A 22,795-nucleotide genomic window follows, 5' to 3' on the forward strand; every position below is an offset into this window, starting at 1 on the left:
TTTTTCTTTATCACGAAGTTTTCAGGAAAATAAACGCACCATTTGTTTGTTGTTTAGCAATTTGCGCGTTGGATGTTGTAATGCTGAGGTACGTAGGCTACGTTTGGGAACACTATGGGCGAAAGTCTTTGGAAAAATACAAGGGGCTTTAAGTTAATAGATTTTTCCAAAATGCAAATTGTGTTTGTTAAATTGTAATTTAAAATTCCATTGCAAAGTAACTTTGGGTAAAATAGTATTTGGAAAAATTATTTTTGCAAGGTACTTTTTTATTTTTTAATAAAGAAAAGTTCAAACCCTTGTCGGAGCAGGCGAAGGGCTGGCGGCCGCTGGCGACCTAGATTTGGCGTCGACAGCCGTCATATGAGGTCAAACGACCTTAGGCAACCCCCAGAGACCACCGATGAGGGCTGCCTGGGGTCAAGCAACCCCCGATGAGGGTTGCGAAAACTAGGCGAGGGTCGGCAGTCGTCGTCTGAGGTCAAACAACCTCAGGTAGCCTCGGCAACCACCGATGAGGGCCGCTTGGGGTCGCGCGACCCCCGACGAGGGTTGCGAAACTTGCTTGAGGTCGTTTGACCTCAGACGACGGCCACGCGGCGCTAGATCTGGGTCGCCGGCGGCCCTTGAGGGTCTTCTGGGTAGCATGATCTCAACCGGCCCTCGCTTGAATCACGCGATGCCTCTCCGAGGTCACGGGAGTTCCCAGCGAAGGCCATCTAGGTCACGTGACCTTGCCGGGAACTCGCGCGACCTCAGGCGGCCCTCGCCTGGGACGCGTGGCCCTTCATAGCGGTCGTGCGACCCAGGCGATGGTCGTTAGGTTGTGTGACCATGTCGGCCTCTCTCTGGCCAATCGCTATCCCCTCATAGCCACGTCGCTCGAGCTAAGCGGAGAAGACGTGATAAACGAGGGCAAAATCGGAACATCAAAAAATAGATTATGGTAGTTTTGGAAGAAATTTTTTTTACTTACCCGGAAGTCTTACATGCCGAGAAAGCTGAAAGCCCAAGGCAGGTCTTAGGATGCCTTGGGCTTTCAGACTTCACGAGGGTGACTTTTGTTGAATGGAGTTTTTAAAATTGTTCCCAAACACCCACATTTTGGCTCAAGGGGCTTTGGATGCCCTTCCCAAATGCACCCATAGTCTTTCATTTTCCTCTTGATTTTGCATTGCAAAATGTCTCTTTCCAATGCCCTATTTTCTCTTATCATAAAGATTGTCTCTTGGCCATCTCTCTTACCAGTAAGATAACTTCGCCTTTTTAATAAGGTCAACATAACGGGAGATATATCTTATCTGAGTCCTCTATACATACCAAACATTGTTGCTTTCTAAGGAATCTTACCTAACGAGTTGAATCTCCTCGAGAAGGCTTCTGAATTCTCAGGGCCGATTTTGATTTTGGGGCTTGTCATAATCCCCGCGGAACAAGAAGTTGACCCAAAAAAGAAAATAAATATCCATGTTCATTACCTATATATCATGGAATAATTGAAGATTAAATGATAATTTATATGTGTTTGGTTGGACAGTGACTCTCGAGCAGCCATCCAGTTGGAAGAAGATAAAGACTTGCATGCATGAAACATGTCTCCTTTGCTTCTCTTAGCAACCACTAATTGCTTATCATGCCAATTTCAAACACGTCCGTTTTCACACAATCCCTTAAATTATCTTTCCAATCGTAGTTATCACACATCTTAAGCATGCCTGTATCGCGTGCCTGTTAATGAATTTTTTTAAAGGATGCCTTAATTGGCTGGATCATCGAGTTGTCGATCAATACAACGATTGGCTTCAGGCTTTAGCTAAAGATATTGTATTTATGAGAATTTGGGAAGAATTTGAATGGGTTTTACAGACAATGACATTTTGCATTTAAATGATATATTTTTAACCAATTGTTATATAATTACATTAAAAACATTATCTTTATCTGGGTGCATGTGGGTCCTAGCATCAATTGGTTTGATGTTTTATAAATCATGCAGTTCCTGTCTATCTTTCTTGCGGTAGCGATTTTGAATTTATTAAGGAGTCATTATGTACGGTATGGACCTTATTTTTCATTATGTAATATCTACTTTATATATCAATTATTGCCCTAGTGCCAACCGAACACAAATTGCTGGTTGCAGTATATACCTGGACAGGGGATGGAACATATCTATGGAGAGAGTCCAGATGGGTTGCACCTCCATGAAAATCCTTGTTCCAGTAAATAACTTGTACATGCAGATACTTATGTGCACTAGGGTTTATCTCTCTCCATTACTTATCCTTCAGTTTGAAAATGCTACTGATCTGTTGAGGTAGACCTTCCATTACAAGGCTCAAAATCTTAGAGCCCCCGTGGCTCGGAAAAAGCCTTAAAAAATCTTTCTGATCGAGACTAAAAATTCGGAACCTATGTCGGATCATCTTTTTTTATATTGCCAAATGTGTAAAAGGGTTAAAAGGTTTTGACATGTATGTTCTAAGCGGTCGAAACCTATACTTAAAACCTATACGTATATTGATAGGTCGCAAATTGGCCCACTAGTAAAAAAATGAGTTTTATGTATAGTTAACGGAACCGACCCATGTAATGTGACATGTTCGGCTCCTCCAATAATAAAGGGTAAATAATAAACTTTTTTGAGATATTTTCACCGGAGTTTCAGCTCGAGTCTTCCTGTGTCTTAGGCTTATGTGATTAGTGAGATATTTGATAAGTCCGAGAGTTAACTGTTTCATATTAATAGTCAAGATGATTTAAAGTAGTCTCACCGTCTCACGAAGAAAAAAAGATAATTGATTTAAAATCTTCTCTTGCTTTGGTAGAACTAATTAAGCCCACAGTTTGGGTATATCTTTGAAAAATTCACTAGACTAACCACAAAATAAATACTTAGTGAAAGCATTTTAGACAAGCTATGTTCTCCCTCCTTCTCCCCCGCCCCCGCCCCACACCACCCCCCCCCCCCCCCCCCCGCCGGCCGCAGTAACCTCAATCATCTATCGTGGATCGTGCCGATTAAAATGATGAATCATGTGGCGACCTGTAATTCCATATAGAGGGAAGATGCTGCTATCTTCTGCTAGTCTTTTTCATGTAAGATCTTTTGTTCCACTTTCTTAGATTTGGTGAAGAACATTATCTAAATCTTTTGTCTTTCTGTCTTTGTCGCTATCTCTGTCACGTGTCTTTGTGCTTCTCGCTTGATCCCGGTCCTCCTCAAGTGCATCATGCCTCAAGGACCGCTGGTTGGGACCATGCGTGGATGGGGATGAATACCTAATAGACACGACTCCTATTTTGTCCTTACAATTACAATGCCTTCCTTGGTTCAAAGTTAAAAGTTATCGATTTTCTGATTACCGATTGACTGCCTAGTTATTGATTTACAAGACTAATTGTCGACTTAGAGGCTTCTAATAAATTATTTAGTAATTGGAGGCTGTTCTAATTGATTTTCATCTCTGTTGTTGATCTTTCAAAGTGGCTATTCAGCTTCCAAGGCTGGCAGACGAATTTGGAGGGTCTAATGTAAGTTACTATGCATTTGGTCTTATTTAAATACATTTAGTCCTTGTTATCACTTGTCTTAATTGCATTTTGTCGGTTTCAAGTCTTAATTTTATGAGTCTTAAAGTGTGTTGACAATCCAAGAGTCATTACGGTTATAGAATTCTAAGAGTCATTTTTGTTTGCTTAGAAGAGTCCCTTTACCAATAGAGGTGCAATCCCATTTGTATGACACAAGACTTGAATTTAATCTATGCACGAGAATTAACTCAAGTGAGTGAATATCTATTTTCGGTTCTCTATCCAATTTCTATTTGTGGTGAACCAAAATTTCTTTATTTTTGACTGTATAAAAGAGTCTGGTGGTATTCATTTTAGGCTTGGGTGATTAACTTCATCTTTTTTACGAAGTCATGTTCTTTATTCTTGACCGGTGGCATGTTCATTTATACCTTAGTAATGAAGGTTCATTTGTCCCAATTTTATTTTTCACTCGTATACGTCCATTTAAAAGCTTTCTATCAACTGTTTCCAGTAAACATTCTTTTATTCACTTATCCCACAAAACGAGTTCCTTAATCTCTCAATTCATTTTTTTCCATTTACAAAAAAATCATATAATTTTTGTTGAAGAAACTACAACATTAGATTTTTCTGTTGAAGAAACAAAACAGCAAAAATCGGAAGAAGGTGCGAGGAAACCTCCTGGGACCTGTATCTTCGCCGCAACACTTTCTTTTGTTTGGTAAAAAATTTCCTGTCCTTGTAATACGGCGGGTCCCGCCATACTTAGGGTACCTGCAAAAATCGCTGTCTCCTCTCTCTGTCTCTCTCTTACTCAAACATCAAGTCGCGTCTCTGTCCCCACAAAAGTCCGTACAAATTTTCAGCTGGTGCCACCGCCACCTGTGCTTTATCCCTTCTGTAGTTTCGCCCGTGTGTTCCCGTTGAAACGCTCCTCTGCTTGTGCACTGCTTACCCGCTCCCCACTTTCCCATTTGCGCAGGAGCTGAATGACCAGGGAACACGAACCTGCCTTCTTCATGGGGACACCAGGCTTGGAAGCTCGGTACGCGCGCTCTGTCCTGGTCTTCGTTCTCTTTGGCCTCCCTGCGATTCTTTTCCCCTTCACGTGAACTGGGTTTTGTTCTCTTGTCGTTGTCGCTGCGATTGCAGAATTCTGTGTTCCGATGAAGTCGGAGGACGGCTTGTGTTGCGGTGTCGGGTTGCGAGTGCGTTGCGTAATGAGTGAAATTTGCTTGAAATGGTTGAAGGAAACGAGTTTGCTCGAGTGAATTAGCGTGCTTGATGTCTTGCTTTACATGTTCAGTTGTCATCACGCCGAAGACTGGATTTTTAGCCGTTTTCTTTTTTGCTGAAATTTTTTTATGCTTAAAGAACGAATTTTGGGGCGAGCACTATCGGAAAACAGAGCACCATAGATCTGTCTCTTGGAGTTGGGTTAATTGGCAGCTAATATGTACTCAGAAATGAAGTATTTGCGAGTTTGTGTATAATGTATCTCCTGTTTCTGTTGGATGTTTAATTGAATGACTTAAAATGATTCTTGCTGTGCTTTTTCTTTGTTGCCTGCTTTTTTACATTCATTGGCTGTGACCAGTTCGCTAACCGGCTGCTGTTATAAGTACGCTAACCGGGTAAAGTGATTGGCCATCGGATGATAATTACTTTCTGATCTTGGTTAGTCCTTGGTTTATACTGTCAGGTATCTGGATTCTTGCAAGAGGCATCGGACGCAACCCAATGCTGAAGTCGTATCGTGGTTTTCAAAGGTCCCGACTTTGACTTGTGATGTAATGGGATTCCTTTACTCAATGATATGTCCAAGTGCTTAATGCTGCATATCATGAAAGAATCTCACATCATAACCATCTTGTTGCTCAAGTTTATCGCAGACATATCGGACTTGGATGAACTGTCTACTGTGGCTTTGCATGAATGCCCTTTTTTTGTTATTCTGCTATCGAGGAAAGCCTTATAACCGTAAGACAGTCAGGGATTCCATTTCCCGAGTGCTAGAATTACTTGCATAGAAAGGCGTAGTTTTCTTTGTTGAAAGATTAATCTAAAAAATGGCTGCATTGCTTGTATATTGTATGATGCACCTAATGCTGATGTGTTGTAGGCTTTTGATACCTGATTATAATAAATGTAGGGGGATAATCAAATTATTAGTCTCAGAACAGAATCTGTCTTGCGATATGATTGGTATTGTCTCTTGAAAGCACATAAATTGTGTTTCCTCAACTTGTGTATGTGTTTTGATTAAGGACATACCTATCTATGTAAAGACATTTATCTATTCAGAAAAAAAATCTTCTGTTTAATTTGGAGCAATTGGCCCTCAATTAAACCTTGTGTCCTTGATGGGAAGGTTCAACGTTGTGGTCCAAATGGAAGAATGGAGAACTGTATCAAATTTACACTTTGGATGCTTGAAGTGGAATATGGAATGGCAAGTTTTCAGTTAGAATGAAAGGATTGGAGGTCATAGCAGTTTTTGCCACTGATATTTCATGTTCACTGAGCCTAGATATGCCACATTGCTTAAGTGCAAAATTTGTATTGCCCCCATGTCCTTGTTCTTTTCTTCTCTTATAATGTGACACTTGGATGGTGTTTTACATAGTAATGGTTTGCACTTTGCTTTGATCTTGTGCTTTGCTTTTGCTTTACATGCAAAGAACCCTATCCTGCTACATTGTTTCGATTTGAAACGGGGGCTTGCATTCATTTAGCATATTGCTCACTCACGAGGTCTAGGTTGGCTATATACGAAAATGCACTCGGGTGCACCTACAACTAAAGCTTTTTGGTTAGGTTTCTCTTAAAATAGAAATTGAGCATTATGTTGCAAAAAAGCCAAAGCTTTATACTAAAGCATATGAAGGTCGCACTCACTTTTTGCTGTTTTTGGTGTATTAATCATAACTAGATGAGCAATATTTGGCACCTAAGAGACTTGTTAGGTTCTTCTTGAAACAAGGTCAACTTGAATTATTTATACCTTCATGTAGCTCGAATATCCAGAATTTGGAGTTAATACTGCACTGTTCTTTTTCATATTTTTCCTTGGATGTCTGAAAGAATTTATGTCGCGGTTTTGTAATATCTTTGTTACACAGGCTAAGACTGAGATGACTTCCTGTGGAGAATGTCACCTTGTTATCACACTGGATCATCTACAGGACACTGATCTCCTCCTCCTAATTGATGTTTTCATGGAAATCCACTCTTTTGATGTTGACACAGTTGACGTTGTTCATAACGCACCTCGTCTCTTGAACTCGGAACATCTCATTGGTTTGATGCTTGCGATTGGTGATAAGCTACATGCTGTCAATCTCCAGGATTCATCCCTTGGGGAGGACTTTCTAAGGTTAGTATTAATATCGCTTTGAGCTTATTTCATGCTTTGCCAAGAAATTCAGTTTATCACACCCTCCCTCTAACAAAAGAAGATAAATTGTTTTCAACACTTCCTTTTTTTTTGGGTCTGTTGAAACTTGACCTCTCGTAAAATTTTATCAGCAAAAGGTCCCCTATAGTGCTTAAAATGACAATTAACCCCCCTACCACCGTTTGTGAGACTTTTGTTAATTTTAGGTTTCTTTACCAAGTTTCCTAAGTACCGGTTATGCTATGCACTTTTCAGTGACAATTGACATTTTAGCTGGTCTTAGTTATTTTGCTCTCTTTACAGCAATCTGAGCAAGAGGGGAGTTTCTTGTGAAGTCTTCTGTTTCTGGTCCCTCCAAATTCAGAAGCTCAACATGGTTGGTAGATTTACACAGTTGCATACCCTTAACCTGGATTTCTGTACTTCAGTCACTAGCTTCCACAAGGACTGTTTTTCTGGCATGCCAAATCTGATGCGTTTATCAATGTGCGAGACAAGAGTGGCTAATCTCTGGACTACAACTGCTGTATTGTCTAAGCTTCCTTCTTTAGTGGAACTACGATTCCAGAAATGCTTATGTTGCCATGACACTGGGCCGTGTGCTTCCCTCTACAGTGAAAAGGCAAATCTTCTTGTTGGTGAGGAAACTGGTTCAGTTCTACCGAACTATCCTTCCTACAAAGCTGTACAATCTGTTTCTCATGGCAGCACCACACACAAAGTTCTTGATGAAGTTGAGCAAGTAAGCAGCTTACTTCCTCTCATGCATTTGTCTATAGCCAATGAATTCTGGGGCAGAAATAATGGTTCGTTTAATGATACTGATGATAAATGTCAATCACTATAAAAGAATGAATCTATTTTAACTATCATCTAGTACGTGTTTGCGTACAAATGGAGAGGGAAGGCTGCAAAATGGGGTAAGACAGGGGTATGCTTTACATCAATATACCTATAGGATTTTGGGGAGTGGATTATTGTTTCTGTTTGTAGATGATGAAAGTGTTAGATTGATAACAGGGTTCTTTTGGCGGATTGTAGATCATTGACAAAGAATCGGTTTTTATGTGCGCTCAAAAGCAGAAGTTAAGGAATGGTAGTGCAACATTCAAAAAGTATGTCTCGCATCATTGCTCACCTATATGCTATGAGAAATACTACAGAGAATATATGATTGTTTGTCTGCCTCATTTGGAAGTATTGGACAACCTTCCTGTCCAGGAGGTGGACAAAGAAGTAGCAAAAAATGTCTTCTCGAGCCACTATGAGAACTTACCCTATGGGCGACAGCACAAAGAAAGTGTCATTGCAGTCCTACATCAACGTGAAATGGGAAAAGTCAGCTTCTACCACCCAAAATCAATTAAATTAAAGCATTCAGTTTCTCCTAGGACAGGCCAACATTTTTTCTCAAGATCTCTGAGTGCAGCAAAACTTGGATCGTCCATGTGGCCTGTCATACAACCAGTTTCACAAATTAGCCATCTTATCAAAGAAGAAGGTACACAACTTCGACCAAGGCAGTTTGAGTACAATCCGTCAGACCCTTCTCTTATGGCTTTTGGAACTTTGGATGGCGAAATAATTATTACCAACCATGAAGGTGGAAGAATTGTCGGTTATGTCCCATCAACAGGAGTGGAAAATAGTATTTTGGGTCTCTGTTGGCTCAAGAAATATCCATCCAAGGTATCTATATAACTCGATCCTAAGGAGTAGCGAATGATATAGCATATATGAATTTATAAGCATTTGTTCCGACGTGTACAATTTAAAAACATCAATCTGTATAAAGAAAAAGCAAACATATATTGGGATGCTGGTTAAACTGCTCTCTTTAAGGCTTGCATAGCACAATTCATCTGGGACATTTTCTTGAGGTAAAACATTGAACTTGAACATGTGCTCTTTCTATACTGGTTTCATGTACAGTCAATAGTCATAGCCCACTCCGCTAAACTCTATCTGCTTAGCACTTGGCTTGGATGGATATGTGTAGATATAAAACAACCTTGTATTGACAAGGTTAGATATTTCATCTAGCAAGAGGTTTAATATTACTTCACAGCTTCTTAGTTTCATAGTACTCTTTTTCTTTCGCCATTTGATGAATTGTGGTGACTGATGGTCTTCTGTTTTTCGAACAAGTAGCTTATTGCAGGTTCTGACAACGGGTCGTTGAAGTTGTTTGACATCAACTGTATACCACCGAAAGTTCCAGACTTCTCATTCAGTTATGATGCCGTTGCTTTTGATGATTTTGAGCAGTTGACCTCCGTACATGTTAATTCAATGGACGATAGGCTTCTTGTTAGTGGATACACAAGAAACATTGCTCTTTATGACATTGCCACTGGTGGACGCATGGAGTTGTTCAGGGATTTGCACCGCGAACCTATAAATGTTGCTAAATTTGCAAATCACTCTCCGTTCTTGTTTGCTACTTCATCATTCGACCGTGATGTCAAGATGTGGGATCTGAGAGAGACTCCGGTGCGACCTTGCTATACAGTTTCAAGCTCCAGAGAAAATGTAATGGTTTGCTTCTCCCCTGATGACCACTATCTACTGGTCTCCGCTGTTGATAACGAGGTATTTCACATAGACACGTGTCCCATTTTTTTGCGGTTTTTCATTTCTCAGCTGTTGACACCAATAAACATGTGGAATGGGCAGAGGATTTTGGCAATGAGCAGACCAGACCCTTCTCATATCTAATATTTCATATAGCACAACAGACTGAAATTCTCGAGGTTGATATGCTTGAATCTTGTAAAGTCATTATTGCATACACTTTGCTGACATTACCCTTTTGATTAGGGTTAGTCCTAATCCTCAATAGCCCATTGAAGTTTTGATATGTTGCACATTTGTTTGCATGAATGTGCTTGATGGAGGTGTATGTTTTTGGTTATTCAGGATTTTCAGGAGAATGTAGTGAAGATTGTGATGTTGGGTAAATTACAGTGTTTAAAACCTCTTGAAACCCCCACTGAGCCCCCTTTTCCAGCCAAAAAAAAAAAAAAATTGAAATGGTTGAGCAGTTATCCTTGAGAATCATGAAGTTTTGGTGTCCTTTAACTCCATAGAAAAACAGCGGAGGCTAATTGTTGACTGCTACAGGTCAAGCAGCTTTTAGCTGGTGATGGAAGGATCCAAATGAAATTTGAGATAGCTTCAACTGGAAGTGCTCATAATTACACACGTTCATATTACATGAATGGAAGGGATTACGTCATCAGTGGAAGTTGTGATGAGCATGTAGTCCGCATCTGCTGTGCTCAAACTGGAAGGCGACTGAGGGATGTCTTCTTGGAGGTACACATCAATAATTGTTATAAGACTCCTTTGTATAAAAGGTTTGCAAGATATTGGTGTTCGTGTGCGCTAATCTATTCTTTGCAGGATGGGAACTCTGGAAATTCTATGTATGTGCAGTCTTTAAGAGGCGATCCCTTTAGGGTAAGTGTTCTTGTTGCATAAGCTGTGTAAGAAGCACATTAACTTGTAGACTGAAAATGTTTCCCAATTCCTTTAAATAATAGCAATCGGTTCACCTATATTTGAGTCCTGCCACTAGTCTACGACGTCCATCAATCACAAGGAACATGGGTTAGTAATGATAGAGAAACATTGTAAAAACAGTTTTGCTGACTGTGTCTTGTCCCCTAATATTTGCTATTAAACTTCCTGGAGAAAATGTTATGACACCTTTATTTTTTTTTGGTCGGATTATGACACTCCTTCGCTTTCATCAATTTTTACTGAACAAAGTCCTAAGAGAAAGGACCCATCGAAATGGGACGGGATGTTCTAGCCCCTTTTTCAAGATGGTCGGATTTCTTTTTGTGTCAATAACTCCCAGAGTAAGAGAAAGAGCTCAAACCCATGTTTATTGCTCTTGTCGAGAGTGTTGATCCCCTAGTCAAGATGATTTCTCTATTAAACAAAGAATCAAGTAATATTTGGATGTCAATACTGTTGGCAATGTGGATAGGAGGAGTTTCAACAACAACATGCCCAAAGTAATACTTCTAGAAATATTCCTATATTACTTCCATCACCTAGTTTGTTATCCATAGGAATTGGACGGGTTCAACTTGAAGTACATTTGGTTATTAATTTGACTATGGTGATTTTAGACTTGAAGTCAATTTTCATGTGCCAAAATTGAGTTTGAAACTGTTAGTTTTATTATTTTTTTGAGTGGGGATACGTATGTTTTGTCCACTCGTATTGAGTAAATTGTCTGTAGGATCATGTGTATTTGTCAGTCCCATACAATGACAGATGATGGGTTGACCTCCTTTGTTGAAGGGATCGATTTCCTGAGATTCAAGAGTCCTAGATTGGCTTCTCAAAACAAAGGGGTCTATTTTTGTACATGAGGCGCCGTCTTCTTTTTCTCAGGACTCCTGTAGTTCTTAGGGGTTTGATTCTCTTGGAGGGCTCGAATTTCCACCTTGGATGGGCTGCCAAGGAGATTCAATCGTATGTAGGGGATGTCTGTCAGATTTCTCTGAATGCAGGTGGCGGCCATGAAATATTCCTATTCTTGTTTAGGTTTTTGAATGATTGGTGAAAAGATAGTTGCTAATTCTTATAGTTTGCTAAACTCTATCGAATATGCATTTGAAAACCAAAGTTGGAATGATTTTCAGGGAACTCCTTTGACAGGGTTCATTGCAGGCTATGGCCTTTGCTAGACTGATTTTCTTGTTGTTTGATTATTCAACCATAGTTAAATTGGTTGCAAAGTAATTTGTCCGTCTCTACAACATGAACTTTGCACGTGGACGAGTTACTATTTAATTTGCTTAGATGCTAATCATGTGCTTATTCCATTACAGGACTTCCATTTCAGTGTTTTGGCAGCTTCGACACGGTCCAGCTCAAAGTGCGAGATCATGATGGTAATTACGGTGCTTGCTCACCGAGCAGCCTTAGTGCTTCCTTTTCTTTAAACCATATCACTTTTGGGAAAAGAAGAAATGCATTTGACTTTTCATAGTTAAAGTTAAGTTATGGTTCTTATGCAGGTCAATTTGCTTGCATCCATTGATCAAGTCAAAGATCATCCTTATAACCAAAGTTTTCGTCCTGCGTACAGTCTTGGAGGCTGATATTTTGTTGTGCTTATCTGGAACCGCTAAAAACAACAGGAGTTCATGATAAGAATGTACAGTGAAGAATGCTTGTTGTATAGTGTCATTCTTGCTATTCTTGCTATATCATTATCGAGGTGCTGTTTGTATTCTGTTGTTTGTTCTCTTACATGGTCCCACGCTCCGAAGGTAAACTTGACATGTAGTGTACATAAAATTCAGAAAGCAAGGTCCTTTTTATATGATGTGAGATGCCGAAGTTACTAGCTTGGCTTGAATTAGAGTGTGTGTTCCCACAACATCAATGAAGCATGAAATTCTCATATGACTCGTTATAGCTATTGCCCCCGTTCTATGAACCTTTAGCTCGAGCACGCCTTTGAAACTACCAGGATTATTCATAGCTTTTATGATGTGTTTAGGGGATCAGTGCAGCAAATTCATTATCGAGTTATCTAACTCTAATTCGATTTGTTTACAAGCTTGCCCAGAACGTTCATTTGAGCGACTTACCAACGTCTTCGAGTAAGTTACCAATTCGCCTGTTGTCACCAAATCTACTTCGAATTGTTTGCCGGCTCTTATTTTTTGATACACGCCACCTTTTATAACAGAAGGATAAAGATGTTCTAAATTAGGGAGCAGTTGCACGTACATTGCCCACATTACCTTAGAAAAACTAATATACGTCCTTAATTTAGATGGATTCCCTCAAAAAGTCCAAACGCCAACTCCTTTCTATCCCTCACTCTCTGTGTAGCTACGTCACTGTACCGCCTTCCATGGCTGGCCTTCTTCATCAAGTCCTCTCGCTCTCTCTCTGTCTCTCTCTCTAGAAGGTTGCTCAGCCTTAGGGAACCTTCTATTTGGGTAGCCTGAGGCAGACGACTTGTGATTTGCGGTGAAGGTCTCCAATTAGAGCTCACAACCTCTGCCTTGAAAGTGAAGAGAGAAAGAGCTTGATAGAGGCTCGAGGGAGGGAAGAGAGATGCCAAAGCATAGAATGGTGGTGCTAGCTGCTAAGGCTCTTGACCTGGTGTGTCGGGCTGGCAAAGATTGCGGCCTTGGATAAGTTTCAGACATCAATCGGTGGCGTTGTGGTTCATACTCTCTATCGACATGAAGGCATGAGGATCCGCTCGATGTTGAAATTATAATAGATGTGAAAAAGTATTGGTCATGGTTTCACTAATCTGAATCTTGGAGACCCCATCTAGTCAAAATCAGAGAGTAGTCTCGGCCATAGCACGGTCACATATTTTCAATCTAGGTGAAAATCCGCAATTCACATCTCAAAACTGCTCATATAAATAGCTTATCACATCGATGTTGTACATTTATATGAGTATCATTGTCGATCCTACAGGGGCCAGAACGGTGCGTATGAATCCCCGAGGTAGAGCACTTCAAGGTGCGGGTACGACCATACGACAGGCTGTGAGTCCTTCTTTTCGTCGGATTTGTCTTTCTTCTCGCCTTCTTTCTTGACCTCACCCACGGACACTATCTCTGCGAACCCGACTTTCTTCCTGAGCAAAGTGGTGTGCTTGACTGCATCGATCTCCCCGGTTACCTCGATCTGATCCTGGTCACCCACCAGCGCCACGGATTGAACTCCTGGAGAGAATTTAACAAAGGAAACAGGCTCAGTTTCGACTCAAATGGTGGGCTATTTCTTTTCCTTCTGCTGTTCTCAATCTCGAAACACCTAAAACAATCACCTGGAAAGCCACTCGTAAGTCTCAAAGCTTTGGAGTGAGGGTTTTGGGGGCCGAAACAATAAAAACCGGAGGCGTGGTCGTTCATAGACACCTTAATCATGACCTTTTGCCGCAAAAAGAAAAAAAAAGAAAAAAAAAGAGAGAAGTTAAGAGAAAATCAAGAAGGTGAATTCGATGAATCAACTCATGATTTTCTCAACAATTTATTACCTTCATGGTGCTTGCTTCGATTAGGAACTTGGGGAATTCGAAATTCTTCAATTTGCTCGAAGAATTCTGAGAAAATTTTGGAGGGCTGAGGAAGAACTGAGGTACCACTCTCTATTTATAGCATCTACTTGGTAGAAGATTCAACAACTTATACAAAGGCTGGACATGTCCTATTCATATGATAGTCAAGAGTCAAACTTTTGAACATCGAGTCTTTGGATTTTAGCTCTATTCTTGTTATTGTAGTTAGATACATTATGTCCCCTCTCTGTCCCCACCATCTATTTTCCTTACATAAAGGATGACATATGCTCCAGAGATTATTGCTGTTAAGTATAGGACTTGGTAGCAAAATTTCATTCATACAATGGAGTTAACCAAATAAACAACTACGTATATAAATTCAACTCCGAACACGAAAAAATCCATCAAAATTCGATCGATTAACACTTGTGATTAGTCCAATTGATTAATTTTTTGTCACTAATTGGAGTTCAATAGGAAGGTCTTGTCTCCAGAAAAGGTCCCTCAAGTTGATCCTTACCAGCCAAAGACTCCAATGATCATTGCCATCACCGCCATCATCACTTCTCTCTCTCGGTGACTTGAGAATGTGAAGTCAATGGCGTGAGCAGACGACGACGACGACGACCTACTAGAAGGAATAATAGGACGAGGGAAGTACCGTCGAGAGAAAATCAAGGCAAAATCAAGTTCACGCTCAATCAAAAGTAATGACGGATTCAAACCTGGTTCCGTCGCTGGTTTGTCAACCTAGTTGTTTGTCAGCGAGCTAGAGAAAAAAGGAGCATTCACATTGTGGATGATGTCCTTGACCTAACATTCGTGTGGGGGTTTATATTATTGGATATGCCAACATTTTGCCATCTAACTCGTTTATTTGTGCAAATTTTGATCCTCTAGCTTTCTTTTTGTGCAACTAGATTTGGTTAATGGGATGGTTGCTGCCTTTTTATTCTTTTTACGCACGGCAAAACACAACACCTACTTTCGCAACCCAAGCAAAATCGAAGAAAATAAAGGAATTCTTGCCTCGTCAAACCGTTATGTCTTTACACATTGTACCTTTTGGGTTCATATTTATGGGCTACCTTTCGAGCTTCTTTCCGAGAAAGCTATCCGAAAAACAGCACTAACTCTGGGATATGTAGACGCAGTGAAGGTTGATGGCAGGAGCTTTGCTACGTCGAAAATGGGTAAGGCGAGGGTGAATATTCATCTACTGGAACCTTTGATGCCAGGAACTATTGTGAACTATAAAGGCAAGAAACATTGGGTGGATTTCAAGTACGAAAGGTTACCACATTTCTGCTATTCTTGTGACAGAATTGGGCATTATGCTAAGCATTGTGAGATACTCCCTTTCGATGAGGAAAAATTTGAAGCAGGAATAGATGTGCGCTTTGGCCATTGGCTCAAAGCTGAAGCTAATGAGTTCAGCCCTTTCTGGAAGCTCTTTAACGATGAAAAGGGGGATGAGGATATGGATGACGAAATTATACCAGAAATTCCTGCTGATGTGACACAAGTTATTACCTATGTTCCAGTAACTAACTCCCACGGCCATGTCAATCAGCAAAGCTAGGGACCTAACTCAACCAGGGAGATCCCTATTCCTGTCCCAGATCTGCCCTTGGCAGGAACTCAAAAGAAAAAGTTGATTGGGAGCAAACTACCAGGTAACAAAAAGGCGAGGAGGTATAATCCTTATGATACTCAGGTGAAGAACTCTACGTCACTGGATGAAACTAGGTTATTGGACACTCCGATACAAGTCTCTGAGAATTCTAGAAATTAGGCTTTGGTGGCTAGCCCTAATAAGCCACCGGGGTACATATAAAGCTTCTATGTTGGAATTGTCAGGGGTTGGGCACACCTCTGACAATTCGAGCTTTAAGAGTCCTAGTGACTCAAGAAAGGCCCAGGTTACTATTTCTTATGGAAACTAAAAACCAACAACCAGTGGTGCTCCGGCTGAAACGTAGGCTTAATTTCTAGCATTGTTTTGTGGTAAATCCCAGAGGTATTGTAGGTGGGATGGCAATGATGTGGAGTAGTGGGGTGTCGGTCACCGTGGAGTCATATTCCGATGAGTTTGTCAATATCATTTATGAAGATGATGAATGCAAGACGAGAATGAGAATCACATTGGTACATGCACCAAACACGTTCCCAGAGAGGCTGAGATTGTGGGAGGAATTGAAAGGTTTGAGTTCTCTTAATAACCTTCCTTGGATTTGTTTAGGGGACTTTAATGAAATCCTTTATCATTGGGAAAAGGTGGGTAGAAGAATGGCTGAACATTATAGATTGAATGCATTTCAGGAGTTCCTGAATAACTGTTCTTTAATGGATCTTGAATGCAAAGGATGCGCACATTTACTTGGGCTAACAATCGTGAAGGGGAAGCCTATGTGAAGGAAAGATTGGATCGGGTCCTGTGCAATATCGATTGGAGGATATTATTTCCAAATGCAGAAGCCTATGCATTGCCTGCGATTGGGTCAGACCACAGCCCGATTCTATTGTCTTTGGAAGCTGAAAGAGTGAAACGCCGGAAGGAGTTTAAATATGAGACATTCTGGGTTGAAGATGAGGAGTATGGAGATGTTGTTAAAAAGGCCTGGACATCCTCAAATATGCTGAATCAGAGCCTTTTGCGAAAATTAAAAGAGGCGACAACGGCTTTGACAAGTTGGAGCAAGAAAAAGTTCTCTAATGCACAAAAGCAAATCACCCAGTTGAAGATGGAACTCCAGATTATCACAAATGGCACTAATACCCAGAATGATAACGAGAGAGTGAAACAGATTAAAGAAAGAATTCATGACTTATGGAGACAAGAAGAAATGTACTGAGGATTGAGATCTCGAATCTCGTGGCTGAAATGGGGAGACAAAAACACCAAATACTTTCATGCTGCCACAATTCAGAGAAGACAGAGAAATAAAATTTCGATGCTGATGATATCAGAAGGGGAATGGAGTAGGGATCCCCACATTCTTAAACAAGTAACAACAGATTTTTTCAAGGATCTGTACAAATTAGTAGGCCCTCATGATTTTCAACCAGTTCTTGAGCAGTGTCCTAGTCTTGTTGGGGAAGAGATTAATGAAGCATTAATAGCGGACATAACTTTACAAGAAGTCAAGGATGCTGTTTTCCAAATGGGAGCATTGAAAGCGCCGGGGCCGATGGACTTAATGCACAGTTTTATCAACATCATTGGGGGGATATTCATGCTGATATCGTCAGAATGGTGAGAGATTTCATGAGTAGCGGAGTGTTGGCCCATCCATTAACAGAACTCTAATTTCTCTTATACCAAAAGTTCCTAATCCAGACAATCTCAGCCAATATAGACCTATTAGCCTCTGCAACTTTGTGTACAAGATTATATCAAAGGTTTTGGCAAATCGCTTGAAACCTTGGCTTCCCCAATTGATCGAGATAGAACAGAGTGCTTTCATTGGTGGCCGGCAGATTCAGGATAATATCCTGGTAGTCCAAGAGGTACTTCATCAGCTCCGAATTAGAAAGAGGAAGAAGAAATTCCAGGCAATTCTAAAACCAGACATGCAAAAAGCCTATGACAGAATAGAATGGGATTTTCTCGAAGCTTGTATGTTAAAGATGGGGTTTTACAGGAAATGGGTATCGTGGATTATGCAATGTGTTACTACAGTATCCTTTAGCGTCAAATTCAATGGCGAATCTTTACCATACTTTCAGCCATCGAGAGGAATTAGGCAAGGTGACCCTCTCTCCCCATACTTGTTCATTATCATAGCAAACGTACTCTCTTTGCTCATGAAACAAGCATCAAAGGCAAATATTATAAGAGGGATCAGATTAAATAGATTTTGCCCAACACTCACTCATTTGCTTTTTGCTGATGACTCTATCTTTTTTTTTGATGGTACAGTGAGCGAATGTCAAAATGTGGCTACGGTTTTAAACCAATATTGTTATGCTACTGGCCAAACTATTAACCTAAATAAATAAGGTATTTTCTTTAGCTCCGGTTGCCCTTTGAGATTAAGACAGAATATGGCCCAAGAATTGCGTGTCCCGAAAATAGAAAAAACAGGAAAATATTTGGGAATACCGTCGGATTGGGGAAATTCAAAGAAAGACATGTTTGCATGGATTCTGGCTAGGGTCAATATGAAACTGGAAGGGCGGAAGGAAAATTTGATTCAAAGGCAGGGAAAGAAGTGCTTCTAAAGGCTGTGATTCAAGCGATACCACAATATGCGATGTCCATTTTCAAAATTCCCTTATCTATTTGTCGTGCATTGCAGCGAAAAATTGCTGCCTTTTGGTGGAGGAATGGGGAATCAAAAGCTGGTATACATTGGAAAAAATGGGAGTTACTTAAAACAAGAAAGGACAAAGGAGGCTTGGGTTTCAGGGATTTGATCACCTTCAATAAGGCCATGTTGGGGAAGCAAGCCTGGAGGATCATTCAGTCTCCATCCGCATTATGGAGCAAACTTTTAAAAGGAATTTATTTTCCTAATACCGATTTCTGGCATGCGGGGAAGGGAACTAGACCATCGTGGGGCTGGCAGAGCTTGATCATGGGTAGGGATGCCATTACGAAGTCGACTATGTAGTCTGTAGGGAATGGTGAATCCATTAGCGTGAGGGAGGATAAGTGGTTACCATAAGGGGTTATTGGAGGCCCAGCGAATTGCAATGACCCAGTGTTTGTTGCTGATCTTATAGACAAGAATGTGCCCAATTGGGATGAGCAGACACTTAGGCGACTGTTTGATGACAGAGTAGTGAAGGAGATAACATCTATTCCTTTACCGAAGGAAAATGAGGCGGATAGAGTGGTCTGGACAGGGACTAAATCGGGGTTGTATTCAGTGAAAAATGGGTATAACCAACTCAGACAAGACGATCCGTTATCATGCATACAACAACCCTCCTCTTCCTACCAGCCCCCATCAGAACTTTGGAATAAATTATGGAAACTAGATGTCCCACCAAAACTCAAGATGTTTTTATGGAGTATTTGCCAAAACGCCTTGCCTACAAAGGATAACCTTCTCAAAAGAAACATAATCCCTGACCCAATTTGCCCTCTTTGCCAGCAGAATCGAGAAACTCTTGAGCACTTGTTCCTCCTCTGTTCATGGACTCAAGAAATCTGGTCAGATTCGCGGGTACAAGTCAGGATTTCGAGTCATGGACTCAATCGAATTGATCAATGGTTACTAAATTACCGAAGCACCAAAAGGGATGAGCCAAACCTAGAGCTTGTCACAGCTATTCTTTGGCACATATGGAAATCTCGTAACAATTTCATATTCAGGGGCACCAAACCAGATCCGAGGAGTTTGTCGCGGATGCTTGCGCAATGAACGACAAAATTACTCGTTGGAGCTCTAAACCCATAGGAAAAGGGAAAAGAAAGGAGAACTCACAGATTTCTTGGATTCCACCACGCTCGGGATCGCTGAAAATAAATGTAGATGGAGCGTTTCTGAAGAGAGAAGGGGCTGGTGCGGTGTCGTGGGTGTGCCGAGACTCCTCCGGAATGCTGATTGACGGATTCGCGAGCTCTGTGCAGGTTCGATCTCCCCTCCATGCCGAAACATTAGCTCTGTTGGAAGCATTGAAGTGGCTAAACTCATGTGGCTTTGAAGAGATAGAATGTAAAGAGATAGAGTTGGAGTCAGACAATCTCTTTTTAGTTAGAATGCTTCAAGGCACAGATCAGGTTTCTTGGGAAGTCCACGCGTTGATCAGAGAGAGTAAAGACTTGCTTATCAGAGTAAAAGGCCTCCGGTTGGCCCACTGTGCACGGACCCAGAACAAGGTGGCGGACTAGATCGTTAAAGCTCAAGTCCATAATATCCTCCCACTCAACTGAATTTTCAATCCACCATAAGCCCTTTGAGATTTGTTATGCTCAGAAGCTCTTTGGGTGTACTTATCAATTGTTTAACGTGAATGAAATGGCTTCCTTTTCTGACCAAAAAAAAAAAAAAGAAATCGCGGTACGGGGCCGCCAAACCGACTTGCCCCCACGGAAAGGGTGAACGGCCTTTGCCGAGGTAACCGTGAGGGTATGCAGAGTAGATTCTCTCTCATGTACAATTTGATGGAGTTCGATTTAATTGCCTTCGGACCCTATATATGTGTGCCTATATGTCGCTATGTTAACATTCCTAATTCGAAGTATTTTGGGGTTTTTCATGAGCAGAACATTCGGCCTTTCTAAGAAAAAGTTTTAAAAAGAATTTTTATGGAACATAAATAATTATGCTATAAAGTATTTTGTATGAACATTTGCATCGTTCAATTGCAATATTTCCCTTATTTATTTATTAATTTTTGTATTTCCAATAGATGGAGAAAAGTCCTGCAGAAACGGTCGCATGAATAATATCTCTAATTGCTCGGATGCAACACGAATGAAGAGCAAGAAATAGAGAGATGCTCGAATTTGTGGTTGACGAATTGTCCGGCTTAACAACTCCCTCTAATGGTTACCTAAGGTCACACAGCCGCGAGATTTGAGTTATTACTACTTCGCACCACCCGCGACTCGAAAAATTGAGGTTGCCACGTTCGTCGTTACAGCTCAACCAAGATACTAGTAGCCGGAAGGTCTGTCCACACTTGATATGTCGTGGTTAGGCAGCGCAACACGAGCCATTCAGAAGTTCACTTTTGACGCGAATCGAAATCATGGGTCATAATCTCATAGAAAACGGGTGACTCCTTTTACCACTAGGTCGGTCTTCTTGATGGTGAGCCCACGTTTCGATTCTTCTTATTTATTATACGTGGGGCATATCAGAATCCTATCAATAACAAATCGGTTAGAAGAAATTTTTTCCGATCGAGGACACAGCCAATTTTCAATTGTTTTAAAAAGTTTCGAGTGTATCCAGATGGCTTAGCTCTTGGTTGATGAAGTCTCTTGAGTCAAGAAAATGAAATACTCCCACGTACCGTGGGATTCGTTTCACACCAAGCAAAAGCATACAATACGCAACTATAACCCACTAAAGCTGCTAGAATTGACGAATAAACTCGTGATGTGATCAATCTAGCCAATGCATCATGGCCAGTGAAATTTCTAGCTCGCTCTTGGAAAGGTCTGTGGCCTCCAATTTCTTAAGGTCAGTCACGATAGGCATCGATTGACATGGAGAGATCAATGAGCTCCGATTCACATGCTTTCGTTATCGTTGTTGGGTCTCTAGTCGTCAATGGGTTTGTAGCCCACAAGTTTCGAGAAGGCCATAACGAGACAAGAGAGATATGATCGCTAGAAATTCAAATTTCACAAGAACACCAGTGATTTCGCATCATAGATAATTAGTTTATATATCAAAGTTGTGTTTGTACATGCATGCCTTACGCGGTGCATTGATTGCAAAAAAAAAAAACCCCACATTGCTTTTGGAGAAGAAAATACATTAGTGAAATTCAAAAAAAGAAGAAGCTTAGCTTAGCTATCTTGCTGTTGACTTGATGAGATCATCATGTTACCATGTTGCATTGTGTATTGTTTTTCTTATTACATAAAGAAGCAAATTGAAATACGAAAGAGTCTGGAACCAACTTTCCAAACTCCCTCAACATAAACACACAAAAATTGAAATAGTATTTGAATGGAGGAAAAGAACATCGAAGCAATGTGTCTCATGAATCAACAAAACCATTGAATTTCCAATGGTCATGTTTGTCCAAAAAGTTACTATTTATTTAAATGCAATTTCGAAATTTGTTAACCATAACTTTTCGTGAATTTCGATGTTTTTGCAAATAAAATATTTTTGAGACAAGTGAAGCCCATACATCCAAGTGGGATGTCAAGATTACATATAATCATGCCTATCCAATACGCACTATCCACTTGAGACCCTACGACTTCAAACAACAGTTGCATAGAAATTCTCATATTTAAACCAAATAGTTTCCTTATATTTTTCATTCGTGGGACCTTTTTTTTCCTCATTCACATTACAAACTCTGCAACAATTATCTCAGTCTTTAACTCGATGTTCTTGATATGAGATGTGGTTTAACTTAGTAAACAAGAAATTCTTGCCCACACCCTGTTTGGTTCAACTTTGAAAATGCTACTTGGGGGAATGCAAATACCTTTGGGTGAAAGTCCATTGGGAAAATGCAAATGGTGTTTGGTAAAAATATTTTGTAAAGCTACTTTGGCCAAAATATTGTGTTTGGTGAATTTTTTTTTGCAAATGGACTTTGAGAATTATTTTATTTATTAAAAAAAAAAAACAAAACCTACCATCGCCGGAGTTGGCCGCCAGTGAGGGCCTACGGCCGCCGGCGAGGGTCTACGGCCGCCGGCGAGGGCCTCCGGCCGCCGGCGGCCGTCGCCTAGGGTTGGGCGACCCCAGGCGAGCCAGATCTGCCGCCGCCGGCGGTCGCCGAGGCCGGGCGACCCTCGGCGGGGGTTGTGCGACCTCGGGCGACGGCCGCTGGGTCGCGCGACCTCGAGCGACGGCCGCCTGGGTCGCGCGACCCGGGCGACGGCCGCCCGAGGTCGCGCGACCCAGGAGGCCGTCGCCTGGGACGGCGTCGCTGCCGGGCGGTCGCCCGACCCCGGGCGACCTCGCCGGCCCTTCTCCTCGCCGGCCACCCTCGCCAGGCTGCCTGTGAAGAACAGCTTCAACTCAAAAAAAAAAAAAAAGGGTGAACAGTAGCATTCGTGGAATGCTAGCATTTGGCCAATGCTAGGCCAAATGCTGAACCAAACACTCCAGCATTTTGGGAAGGGGCTTTCGAGGCTCAAAGCCCCTTCC

At 41.2% G+C, this 22,795-nt stretch overlaps 2 protein-coding genes across 4 annotated transcripts; one reads left to right on the top strand and one right to left on the bottom strand.

Annotated features, from left to right (window-relative positions):
* The first annotated feature begins 4,412 nt into the window (after positions 1 to 4,412).
* Positions 4,413 to 12,364, top strand: LOC115692813 (protein DWD HYPERSENSITIVE TO UV-B 1-like). 3 transcript variants are annotated; one of them, XM_030619775.2, is made up of 10 exons: positions 4,413 to 4,582; positions 5,240 to 5,327; positions 6,660 to 6,913; positions 7,238 to 7,676; positions 7,976 to 8,623; positions 9,086 to 9,526; positions 10,058 to 10,252; positions 10,340 to 10,396; positions 11,785 to 11,847; positions 11,974 to 12,364. In XM_030619775.2, the coding sequence occupies exons 1-10, from the start codon at positions 4,527 to 4,529 to the stop codon at positions 12,055 to 12,057; spliced, it is 2,325 nt and encodes a 774-aa protein (XP_030475635.1). In that variant the 5' UTR covers positions 4,413 to 4,526; the 3' UTR covers positions 12,058 to 12,364. The 3 variants fall into 3 exon arrangements, with proteins under 3 accessions (XP_030475635.1, XP_030475636.1, XP_030475639.1); XM_030619776.2 differs by having other exon boundaries at positions 5,240 to 5,306; XM_030619779.2 differs by lacking the exons at positions 4,413 to 4,582; positions 5,240 to 5,327 and adding an exon at positions 5,348 to 5,517.
* Positions 12,365 to 12,559: 195 nt separating this feature from the next.
* On the bottom strand, positions 12,560 to 13,917 carry LOC115692811 (heavy metal-associated isoprenylated plant protein 46-like). Its single transcript, XM_030619772.2, has 2 exons — positions 13,761 to 13,917; positions 12,560 to 13,656 (listed from the first exon to the last, which is right to left on the bottom strand). Exons 1-2 carry the CDS (start codon positions 13,858 to 13,860, stop codon positions 13,400 to 13,402), a joined length of 357 nt encoding a protein of 118 aa, XP_030475632.2. The 5' UTR covers positions 13,861 to 13,917; the 3' UTR covers positions 12,560 to 13,399.
* Between the last annotated feature and the right edge of the window lie 8,878 nt (positions 13,918 to 22,795).

Source organism: Syzygium oleosum, unplaced genomic scaffold (genome assembly GCF_021117445.2).
Source record: "Syzygium oleosum isolate NSW1041296 unplaced genomic scaffold, Sole_v2.1 Sole_v2.01, whole genome shotgun sequence".
Taxonomy (NCBI): Eukaryota; Viridiplantae; Streptophyta; class Magnoliopsida; order Myrtales; family Myrtaceae; genus Syzygium; species Syzygium oleosum.